General features: G+C 40.9%; 1 protein-coding gene across 1 annotated transcript in view; it reads left to right on the top strand.

The window, feature by feature from the left end:
• The window catches only part of cdca2 (cell division cycle associated 2), a 30242-nt gene extending 17771 nt beyond the window's left edge, over positions 1-12471 (top strand). Inside the window, exons 9-14 of the mRNA XM_088335264.1 lie at positions 4-72; positions 2038-2165; positions 5142-5219; positions 8076-8141; positions 10094-10247; positions 11635-12471. Coding sequence (XP_088191390.1) covers positions 4-72; positions 2038-2165; positions 5142-5219; positions 8076-8141; positions 10094-10247; positions 11635-12374 — 1235 coding nt within the window. The 3' untranslated portion in view covers positions 12375-12471. The remainder of the gene's footprint in view (positions 1-3; positions 73-2037; positions 2166-5141; positions 5220-8075; positions 8142-10093; positions 10248-11634) is intronic.
• The last annotated feature ends 217 nt before the right edge of the window (positions 12472-12688 follow it).

Raw genomic sequence — 12688 nt, 5'->3', positions numbered from 1 at the left:
CAGAAATGAATGATGTCCAGGTGAATTTAAATGATGCTTTCCATGATGAGGCCCTTTCTGCTGTGGAAACAGGTAAAACCTGCAGTTATAGATGCAGGGCATTTAGAAAGTAGTAAGAATAATACAAATATCAAAATTCTTTATTAAGTTATGTTTTACTAATGAATGCATTTCTGTTTCTTTATTTCATATAACTTGTCATTTAAACCCAAATGAGAAAGACATTTTTGCACATTTATTTTGAATCAAAACTAGAGAATCTAAAGATAAAATAATCCTTTATTTGTCCCACAATGCGGAGATTTCTAATGTGACAGCAGTAAGACAATGAATAACAGGTAAGGATATGAACAGTATAAACACGTATTCAGTTGTTCTCTAGTTCTGCCATACTTAACATATTGTGCAGAAGTCTGGGGCAATCATTACAACAGTTCACTACAACACCTTTCTTGTCCTCCAAAAACGTGCAATTAGAACCATACACAGGGTAGGATATCGGCATCGTACTCATATTTTATTCCTGCAGTCCAAATTATTAAAATTGGATGATTTAGTAAAAGTTTTCACTTGACAACTGCTATTTAAGGTCAACAAAAACATCCAAAAATAATTCACTCGGAAAGAGGGAAGTTATAACTTAAGGGGCTGTAGTCAATTCCAAATCCCAAAGGTGAGAACCACCAGGAAAAGTATGTGTGTGTCTGTGTGCGGAGTCAAACTTGGGAACAATTTACAAGACGAGATCAAACAATGTCCAATTATTCGTGTGTTCAAATTTCAATACAAAAAATACAGAGATGAAGAAAATGGGATATGAGTGATGCGAGAGATTGGGAATAGTGCGTTTACAACTACAGTTAACCTTGTTGTCATTGTTACTATTATATCATAACTGTTATTATTGCTATTGTTGTTATTATCACTGGTGTTGCAGTGATGTTTGGTGACTAGTGGCATTATGACGTTGAGGGATGGTTACTACAATGTCTCATCTCATCTCATTAGCCGTACCGCTTATCCTCAGTAGGGTCGCGGGGGGGCTGGAGCCAATCCCAGCAATCATCGGGCAGTGGGCAGGGGACACCCTGAACTGGTTGCCAGCCAATCGCAGGGCACACAGGGACAGACAACTCATTCGCTCATTCACACCTAGGGACAATTTGGACCGGCCAATTCACCTGAAATGCATGTCTTTGGAATGTGGGAGGAAACCGGAGTGCCCGGAGGAAACCCACGCAAGCACGGGGAGAACATACAAACTCCGCACAGAGTCTGGAGCTGGATTTGAACCCACGACAGGTTCCCATGACATGAACTGTGCCGCACAAGTGCTAACCACTGCGCCGCCGTGCTGCCCGGTTACTACAATGATTAGTGTATAAAATATCTGACTGTTGTTATTATTATAATTATTGATATTTGACCTATGTAATGTGTGTATCCTTGAGATTGTGTTGTATTAGACACAAAAGAGGAGCTATCTATAGAATGGAATTAATAGGGAAGTAGGAGTAGGGAAGATAAGCGTCTGCTTCTTACTGCCCCTTTTGAATATGTATCATTATTTTGTGGTTGAGTCATTGTTTTTGTCCTGTTTTTATTTTAATGCTCGAAATAAAGTTTTCATTCATTCATGCATTTATCTAGAAATATAAAAAATAAAAAAACTGAATATTTCCAATGGTAGGTGTGCAAAATAGTTCAAGTAAAGTGGCCAGTATCTAGCTGTACTGTATCAGTTTCTACACATTCGGAATTTGCTAGAATCACAGATGAAATTGTGACATGATAAATCTGCAGCAAGCATATATTCTAGTGCACTAACATGAAGCAGCAACAATTGAATAAGTTACAAGGTACCGTATTTTCCAGGAGATAAATCACTCCGTATTTTAAGTCACACCAGTCAAAAAATGCATAATCCAGAAGGAAGAAAACATAAGTCGAAAAAAATAGTAACTTATAGTCCGGAAAATACGGTAATACGGTATTTGTAGCTAAGCAACTCAATTTTTTGACGTTTTCCCTCTACAGAAATGAAGCCTGAGACAAGTCCAGTTTGCCAGTCCAATACCCAGAAGGAGCTTGAGGTTTTGCTGGAGGAGAACCAACTAGAGTCTGCCAGTAAACCTGAAGCGCCACCGGAGAGCCAGGAAAATATGGTCTGCCACCCATTCTTATCTGTATGAGCCAATGTTTTTTTGTTTTTTTTTTTGCAGTGAAACCTCCAATTAAGTACATTCCAAACCTTGTGCATTTTCAAGCATCATTTTCTTGAAAAGCAAAGGTTTTAGGTCCTAGTCAGTGTGTGATATTTGACCACTAGATGGCACTGATGTCTAATGCGAACAAGAACAAGTGCCGCAGCAAGCTGATAGTCAAATATGGCGGCAGCTACGAGGGTTATTCCACTATGTCAAAGAAATGCAAATGTCTTTTTTTGTAAAGATTAACATTGGTACGATAGTTCAGGCATTTTTGCTTCGTATTGAAATCAATGTTTGTTTGTTTTTTTTGTACCATTAGGGGGCACTAAATCTTACATTCCTTTAAAGCAGGGGTGTCAAACTCATTTGAACTCTGGGGCCACACGATAGAACAAACATTCTGTCGGGGGACGGACTAGTAGATTAAAGAGAAAGTAAAAGAGAGATAATGAAATAAGAGAAGAGAAAGAGGGAGGGAAAAGGGGGGCGGGACAAAGAAAGAAAAAGAGAGAGGGAGAGAGCGTGAGAAACAAAAGATAAAGAGTCGTGAGAGAAGGGGAAAAGGAAGGGAGAGGAAGAAAGAAATACAAAGAGAAAAAGAAATACAGAAGGAGAGAAAAGAGAGCGCGAAGGCTATGAAGAGAGAAAAGGAAAAGGAAGTTAGAGCAAAAGAGGTTAAAAAGACACAGAGAGAGAAAGAGACAAAGAGCAACAAAGGAAGAGAAACACAGAAAGTGAAAGAGACAGAGACAGTGGGAGAAAAGGGGTGGAAAAGAAAGAGAGAGAGAGAGAAATAAATAAAAGTACAGTGTCTTTGTGAGAGGCACCTTGCTTTGCCAACATCAAGTTGACATATTTCAACCTGCAGCTTGTTTGTCTCTTGCGCTTCTCTGAGTGTTGTCTTGCGGGCCGGATTCAATCCCTTAGCGGGCCTGATCTGGCCCGTTTGACACCTGTGCTTTAAAGCATAGTCTCCTAGAAAATCCTATGTTAAAGCCCCTGTGTGTAATATTCGAGCACTAGATGGCACTGTATAGTCTAATACAAACAAAAATCAGTGCGTCAGAGCAAAGCAGAGGAGCAAATTGCCAGACAAACATGGAGGCGGCCTTCGGTAGGGATTCCACTATTTAAAAGAAATACAAATTTCTCTAATCCTATTTTTTTATTAAAAAAAATAAAATTGCTATGATAGTTCATGTATTTTTGCCTAGTATTCAAATCAATGTTGTTTTTTTTTAACTGAATGAAAGTTTTTTGGTACCACTAGGAGGCACTGAATATCACACACTGTCTCTTTAAAGGAACGGTGTGTATCATCTGAACATTAGATGTCACTTTATGGTCGGAGTTTTTTATAAATATTAACATTAGTATGATAGTTCCAGGCATCTTTGTCTAGTATTCAAATCAATTTCATCAGTTTTTTTTTTACTTCAAGAATGTTTTTGTACCACTAGGAGGCACTAAATATGACTAAACATGACACACTTTCCTTTTAAAAAACCCAGCAAAGCAGTTCGAATCATTGATTTGGGGAGGAACTGAAGGCTGGGGTCCTTCTGACGTAGGGCTGCATTTAAAGGGACAGTGTGTATGATTTGGTGCCTACTATCGGTGGAAAAAAACTTGACTCCTTTGAAAAAAAACAACACAATTGATTTAAATACAATTATATAAATGTGTATTTTTCAAATGACTTGTAGGTTGAGAAATTTATATTTATTGGATATTAGCCTTACCTTAGCTCACATGATTGTCCATCATCTTGCTGCTACGGGTACCCAAAAAAACAAAAATCTGTTTTGTTTTCTTCTTTCTTTTGTTTTTACTACTTTGCTCTTTTTCTCTTTTCTATATCTTCTTTTTTATTTCCCTTTTTCTTGTGATTTTTTTCTTTTTGTTTACTTATTTCGCAATTTTCCTTTTGTTCTTTTTTTCTTTTTCTTTTTTTTTTCTCTTTTTTTTCCCCATCTTCCTACTTCTCTTCTTTTTAAAAGTAATAAGGTGCGGTTTTGTCACTTTGACTCTCTGTAGTTTGTCAAATAATGGTCAAATAACAGACACTGTCCCTTGAACTTTTATATTACGGCGGGAGCCTCAAACTATCATCCTGAAGGCTGCAATTGGAGCCCCGGGCTGCACGTTTGAAAACCCTGACTAATTACTTCGGATAAATTGCGCCCCCTGGTGTGAAAAAAACCCCAAACATTTTCAATGCATTGGCTTCAGCACTCTGTGGTCAATATTATTTGACTGGATTTATTTAGCCATTCTACACATTTGACAAGCCTCTGGGAAGGATTTCAGTATGATGAATCACCATTAGATGGCAGGAGTGGGTTTGTTAAGAACTTTGTCTACACATCGAGGAAGCTCAACTTCCAATGTTGCTTCCTGTACCCGGCGATTGAGAGAGTGCAGGAAGCCCAACGTGGTGTGTATGAGTAGTAAAGCAGTGTGGTAAGAGTGACAAAGACACACAGTTAATGCTTCAGTAGGTTTTATTTCTTTCTAAATAAGCTGACAAAGTCCCTTCGACATTGTCGGGGCAAATGACGTTTCGTGCACGTCTGCAGGAACGCCATCGCCATGGTGACTGAAATTGTGTGACCGCGCTGCAATACAATGTTATTATCTAAGCAAAGTGTCCTGGAGTTATCACAACTGCTAAAAAAAAAGGCACAACGGTGAAAAGTTCTGCTTGAAATGCATCCTTTCACAAAAAGCCATTTTTCTCAAACGTTTACCTGGAAACGATTATTTTCAAGAAACTTAAGAATGTTCAACTGTTGTTTACTAGACAAGCTAGAAACATCCAGAGTTCTGAGTAATAAATGTTTCATCTCGGCTAAATATTTTACAGTATTTGAAATGGGAAAAATAAGCAATGAGATAATCTTAAGGTGCTCTTTTTTCTGACCACAAAAGGAATGCCTCACATTGCAGACGGTGATTGACTCCCAACTTTCGACTGGATTTCCTGCTCCCCGTATTCTAAAGAGAAAGGTATTACGACTGTTGAACTCATCTTTTACAGTGCTGTGAAGAAGTTTATGGCCACTTCCTAGATACTATGTTTTTTTTTTGCTTATTTATCACTCACAAACGTTTCAGACCATCAAACCGATTTTAATATCACACAGAGACACCCCAAGGAAATCCAAAATGCAGTTTTGAAATGTTGACTCCGTTTATTGAAGCACAAGAAATGCTGTGACATATGCACTGTCTGCACACCTTCTAAAAAGTTCATTTTTTTGACTCATCCGTCCACAGAGAGTTTCTCCGAGTCTTGAGGATAATCAAGATGCTTTTTGGCAAATGTGAGACAACTCTTATTGCGCTTGTGTGACAGTAGTTGTTTTTGCCTGGGCTCTCTCCCATGGATGCCATTTTTGACATGAACACTGACCTTGACTGAAACCAGTGAGGCCTAAATGTAAATAAATGTAAATGGTCTGCGTTTATACAGCGCTTTTCAATTCAATGAAGACCTCCCAAAGCGCTTTACAATGTGCTTCATACTTTTCCTTTTTACACACTAACTAACTGATAGCAGCGTCAGCCATGCAAGGCAACTACCAGTGTCTTGCCCAAGGACACTTCGACGTATAACACGGAGGAGCCGGGAATCCAACATGCGACTTCTTACCTCCTGAGCCACTGCCGCCCCAACCCTCGCTCCTAACCCTAGCCACAGCATCAAACCTCAGAAACATGGAAACAATCTCAAGCATTTACACGCATGTTTCATACCATGAAGGCGGCATTAGCTCAGCAGGTAGAGCGCTCGTCTTGTCAGGTTCGATTCCCGGCTCCTCTGTGTTATATGTCAAAGTGTCCTCGGGCAAGACACTGAATCCCTAATGCCCCCAATAAGCAGGTAGGCGCCTTGCATGGCTGACTCCCTATTGGTGTGTGTGTGAATGGGTAAGTGTGAAGCACATTGTAAAGCACTTTGGGAGGTCTTCATTGACTTGAAAAGCGCTATAGAAATGCAGACCATTTAACAAGGGTTTGGGCTTCAATTGAGGGTTTTAGATTAAAGATAGGATTCAGGCTAGGGTCAGAAACAAAAGTTTAGGCTTCTTATTAGGGTATTAAACTGAATTTAGGGTGCTGAAAAAGGGTTCGGGCTAGGGTCACGGCAAGAGTTAGGTGGAGGTATAGGGTTAGGAACTGGACTTTGAGCCCTATATTAGGGTTCTAAACTGAATATTGGGTTACAAAATAGGTTTAGAGCTAGGGTTATGGTTTGAAACAGGGCTAGGGTAAGAGTAGGGTTTGAGCCCCGTGTTATATGTTGAAGGAGCCGGCAATCGAACCTGCTATCTACGTTTTTTTTTTTTGAGGTTTTTTTTCGTAACCTGGATGAGCCGTCGTCGTACTCTTGGAGTAATTTTATTTGGACGACCACTCCTGGGAAGGTTTGCCACTGTTCCCTGTTCGTCTCAATAAACTGGCGAGGAAAGCGAGCTCTGTTGTGGGCACAGAGCTGGACAGCCTGACAACAGTAGCTGAGAGACGGGCACTGAAAAAGCTGCAGTCAATCATGGACAATTCATCACATCCACTACAAAGCATTATATGCAGACAGAAAAGCAGCTTCAGCGACAGACTGCTGTCACAGTCTTGTACCACGGACAGACTGAAGAGATCTTTTCTTCCTCATGCCGGCGGAGTAAAGGCCCACATTAAACCACACTCCCTACATTGCATATTACAGTACTTTTATTGCAGTGTGTATTTTATGTAGCACTATATAAATACTCTATACAACACGCTACAGCGGGTATTAGCACGTCCCATTGGGTATTTGTATATTGTATTCCTTTTGCTTTATTATTGTATTGTTCCAAAAGCCCTACAGCCTTGATAATGGCTTTGTGTCATTTTCCTGACAGATTTCAATCTTTTTCCTCATTTTCGCTGTAATTTCTTTTGACCGTTGCATGTCAATAGTGTTCTTCAGATTTGTAGCCTTTGTCTAACAGATTCAGTTGAAGTAATTTATTGATTCAACACAGGTAGTGGCAATCAATTTTGGGTGTGGCCAATGAAATTCAACTCAGCTCTGTGCTTAGTAAAAGTTCCATAGTGATTTACTTTTTCTCACATAGGGCCGGATAGGCCTAGATTTATCTCATTCTCATTAGCTGCACTGCTTATCCTCAGTAGGGTCGCGGGGTCCTGGAGCCCATCCCAGCAACCATCGGGCAGTGGGCAGGGGACACCCTGAACCGGTTGCCAGCCAATCGCAGGGCACACAGGGACAGACAAATCGCTCGTTCATTCACACCTAGGGACAATTTGGACCAGCCAATTTACCTGAAATGCATGTCTTTGGAATGTGGGAGGAAACCGGATTGCCCGGAGGAAACCCACGCAAGCACGGGGAGAACATACAAACTCCGCACAGTAAATCTGGTAGCTGGATTTGAACCCACACAGGAGGTTCCCAAGACTTTAGAACTGTGCCACACACGCGCTAACCACTGCGCCGCCGTGCTGCCCCTAGATTTATTTGTGCCTTAATAAATGGAATCAACATTTCAAATCTGCATTTCGTGTTCCCTTGGGTTGGTATGTGAAATTAAAATTGATGATCGGAAACTTCTGTGAGTGCTAAATATGCACACAAAACAAACAACACAGAAATAAGGAAGGGGGCAAACACTTTTGCCACTGACTTGAATTACTTTTCACCGGTCGGCCTTAGCTACCTGCTGCCAACAGATCTGCCGTTGAATTCTATTGAATATGAAGATAATCACATTTGAGCGTATCCAACCTTCGGCGTGTGTCGGAGAGATGGTCCGTATCATGTTCATCATCCGGCTGCCAATTTTCTTTCCCTTTTAGCGGCCGGAGAAGAGCCAACCTGTGAGGAGGTCGACGCGCTCCGCTACCGTCAAGACTTCTGTTAAAGTGAGTTTACTGAACCGTGTGTTGCTCACAAAAGTCCATGTGTCTCTCTCCATGCCTCTTATTTAGGGTTCGTACGGTGTCAGGGATTGACATTATTAAAACTATTTAGTGGCTATATTTGCTCAGATAAAATACATGTATATAGTTTAATTCTACATGATCATGGCAGACAAGAACTTACGTCCGTTCTGGACGGATTCCAAACCGAGAGAGGGAGTGGTTTATTTTCGTCATGGAAATCAGTACAGACAAGAACACGACTTCAAAATAAAAGAATACAAGATTGATAAACGTACAAGAGATATAATTACACTCATTGTTGAAACGTTACTTTATGTGTGTGTTTGTATGAGAAACACTGTTTTTATATTTAGTAATATAAAAACAAGCTAATTACCTTGAGACAGAAATTCAAGAGATTTACATTGAAAACCTGACATACGGGGGCTTGAAATCCTTAAAAATGCCTGAATTCAAAGTCTTCAAAATCATGTCTTGAATTTGGGTAAAGTGTATGAAAATGCTTGTAATGGTTTCCATTGCCGTGTTTCCTGGCAGACTGACACTATAGACTATGCAATAGATAATGGAAAATGTTTTTAAAAAGTGTGTAAAAATGATTCTGATATGATAAAATAAAATAATACAAATATGTAAAACAAGCAAAAGATCGTCAGTCTCTAAGAAGGAATGCTCAATTTCCCTAAAATAAGTCAATGGTAAATGGTCTGCATTTCTATAGCGCTTTTCAAGTCAATCAACAGCTCCCAACGCGCTTTACAATGTGCTTCACACTTACCCATTCTTACCTAGACGGACACATTGCTCCCTGATCCTGTAGGGTGTTTTTCTGAATCCCTAATGCCCTCGATAGCAGGTAGTTGCCGCTGCCAGCGGTGTGTGAGTGTGTATGTGAATGAGTAAGTGTGAAGCACATTGTAAAGCGCTTTGGAAGCTGTTAAATGACTTGAAAAGCGCAATAGAAATGCAGACCATTTACCATTGACTGATTTTAGGGAAATTGAGCATTCCATCTTAGAGACTGACGATCTTTTGCTTGTTTTACATATTTATTGACCTGAAAAGCGCTATAGAAATGCAGACCATAGACCATTTAGCATCTTGATTATCCTCAAAACGTTTGGAGGCTGACTCCCTATTGGTGTTTGAGTGTGTATGTGAATGGGTAAGTGTGAAGCACATTGTAAAGCGCTTCGGGAGGTCTTCATTGACTTGAAAAGCGCTATATAAATGCAGACCATTTAGCATCTTGATTATCCTCAAAACGTTTGGAGGCTGACTCCCTATTGGTGTGTGAGGGTGTTTGTGAATGGGTAAGTGTGAAGCGCTTTGGGAGCTCTTCAGTGACTTGAAAAGCGTTATATAAATGCAGACCATTTACCATTTAGCTTCTTGATTATCCTCAAAACGTTTGGAGGCTGACTCCCTATTGGTGTGTGTGTGTGAATGGGTAAGTGTGAAGCACATTGTAAAGCGCTTTGGGAGCTCTTCATTGACTTGAAAAGCGCTACAGAAATGCAGACCATTTGGCATCTTGATTATCCTCAAAACCATTGGAGGCTGGCTCCCTATTGGTGTGCGAGTGTGTTTGTGAATGGGTAAGTGTGAAGCACGTTGTAAAGCGCTTTGGGAGGTCTTCATTGAATTGAAAAGCGCTATAGAAATGCAGACCATTTACCATTTAGCATCTTGATTATCCTCAAAACGTTTGGAGGCTGACTCCCTAATGGTGTGTGAGTGTGTTTGTGAATGGGTAAGTGTGAAGCACATTGTAAAGCACTTCCGGATGTCTTTATTGACCTGAAAAGCGCTATAGAAATGCAGAACATATACATATACATATGTATTTTCTTGGTTATCGACGATAAAGTAAGAGTGTGTTTCTACATCCCGACATTTTCATATTCATATCCCATTTTGACTCTTTGCAGTTGCGCACAACGGCAAATTGTTGGAAAAAGGAAGTGGATTATTCTCTTTACGGCCCTCGGCAGTACGCGTCCAAGGATCGTTGCCTTAGTCCCATCAAGGAGTTGTTATCCCGATCTTCTGAAGGACGCTGCAGTGCTCCAACCGGCTGTGCAGGTACTTCCACCATGTCCATGTTCAGAATGAAGGCATGAAAATCTCTCACATATCTTGTGTATTCGTCAAAAAGGGTGACTTTCATAAATTGTGCAGATCTGAGTGGGGTGGGGTCACCTGTAATCTTGGTAGGGGCCTGAAGGAGACGCCCATAACCTTTTCTGATGTTCTCCCGATGCACTGCAGGGTCTTTCAGCAGGACACCATGGATTGGTGTACACTACATTTACCGTAAATTCTGGACTAAAGATTAAAAGCTGCATGCTTAAAATTTGGAACGAAACTCAACTTTGCCTTTGCACAAGCCCAGGGTTGGGTAGGGTTACTTGAACTGGATTACTTTCAATGACTTTTGGATTACTCCAATACCAAATATGCTAATAAAAGACAAAAGAAACTACCGTAAAATCCGGACTATAGAGCGCACCTGATTAGAAGCCGCACGCACCACATTTTGCGGACATTATTGGTTTTGTCCTTACACAAGCCGCACCTGTATATTAGCCGCATGCGCCAACATTTAAACATGTAACACGGTCACAAGTCTATCCAAAACCTGACACTAGGTGCCGCGAATGTAACTGCATATATAGTACACAACCCATTCATCACAATCTGCAACATGAACGGAAAATGATACCGGTAGTTGAAATTTAATGCAAACCTTTAAAGTCCAGGTCCCGTTGAAAGTAATCCAACGAAAAAAAATTCTATTTCCAAAGTAAAAAAAATGTATATTTCCAAAGTTAAGGGTGGGAAAAATATATATCCACTATTGTCCGCTGCAACAACAAAGAGATTTTACTCGGCTTTACCCCACTTCCCGTCAGCCCGCGTTTGCTTCGCCCCTTCTTTTTGATTCGCTCGTAGAAAACATATCACAATAAGTCTCTAAAATAAATACATGACAAAAATATACAGTTGCAAATACATATTATACATGGTTACACATATTTACAAAGAAAGACGGTACACCGAGAGAGTTTTCAAATGATATTTTTTCAACTTTGTTTATAATGATGCAATATTCATTGAAAATCGATTTTTAATTGTTTTTATAGAAACAGTATTGGGACCCTCTGCCGGACTTAAGTGGTACTACAAGTGTCAGCGTCACAACGGAATTGTGTGCACTCTTATTTTCATTAAATTTAACATATTTAGTGGCTCATAAATTACGTTATACGGTAAAACAATGATCTAATTAGTTGCCAATATTTTTGAGAATTGATTTCATCGAATAGTTGTCGCAGCCCTTATTCGAGCACCAGCGTGGTAGAAAACAGCAGCTCGCTGTTATCCTCGGTGTTGCCACTGGTATATTTAAAGTATCGGCTTGTAGATGTTTTAATATGTCCACTAACTGTGCTTCCCCTTAATACCTCAGTCCCCCCAGATAAAGATGCACACTTAGAGGAGGAACCTGCTGAATCTGCAAGCAGTAGCTCTGAGACTTCAGTTTCTGTTGCCGAAACTCCATCAAGTGCTTCATTGTCTTCTTGCAAAAAACAATTAAACTCCTCAAGGTCCAGGATCACCAGGCGTGGGGGGTACAGCAGGGCCAAGGTTTCAGAGGAAACCCTCTCATGTGCAGAACCTCAGATGAACGAGAAGACGAGCATGGAACCTGAAGGAGAAAGTGCTACAAACACTGCTGTGTTGGTTGAAGTCCCACCAGGAATTGTGTTGACTCCTGCTGAAGAACCCCGCAGCCTAGAAGTTGCGGCCACAAAGTCAGACGCACATTCGGAAAGTCATCCGGTGATTGATCGCATACAAGGCAGCTCACCTGCGCCCCCTAGGACCACCAACCAATCCCAAAACCTGAATCTGGCAGGAAAACAAACGGAACAGATAGAAAAACAGGACTCGACCAAAGAGGAGGCACCATTGGAAAACGGGCTGGCTTCTTGGCAGTCCGACTTTAATCTGGAGGACGTCTTCAAGCGCGTTCCCAGCAGGGGGCAGCGTTCGGTACGCCGAAGCCTGAGAAACCGAAACAGCGCGGAGCAGGAAAAAGGTCTGGCCTGGGTGCCTCACATCTCCCCAGAAATTCAAAAGGGAACGGGAAGGAAGACCCGAAGTCGCAGGTCCGGTTCTTGTGTTCTGGCAGCGAACCCTGTCTGAGGAAACTGCAGGCTACTTGGTGATGCGCGGACAGTTGTTGCTTTCTTTCGTGGTTATGTCAGTGAGTACATTTGAATAAATGTCTTATTTTTCCCAATTGTTATTTTGCAGATGAGAGTGGTTTGTTTTTCGTATCTTTACACACTCACCTGCAGTGTGGTGCAGAACGGAATAAGTTATTAGTTACAGTGGAACCTCGGTTCTCGACCATAATCCGTTCCATTTCTTGGTACGAAAACCGATTTGTACGATCACCGAAGCCGTTTTTTCACATTAAAAGTAATGTAAAATTGTTTTAATCCGTTCCAACACCC

This window comes from Urocampus carinirostris, chromosome 5, assembly GCF_059441175.1.
Source record: "Urocampus carinirostris isolate Australia breed hairy pipefish chromosome 5, RoL_Ucar_1.0, whole genome shotgun sequence".
Lineage (NCBI taxonomy): Eukaryota > Metazoa > Chordata > Actinopteri > Syngnathiformes > Syngnathidae > Urocampus > Urocampus carinirostris.
The sequence above is the reverse complement of the archived record's forward strand: the minus strand, read 5'-3'. Positions and strand labels throughout refer to the sequence as shown.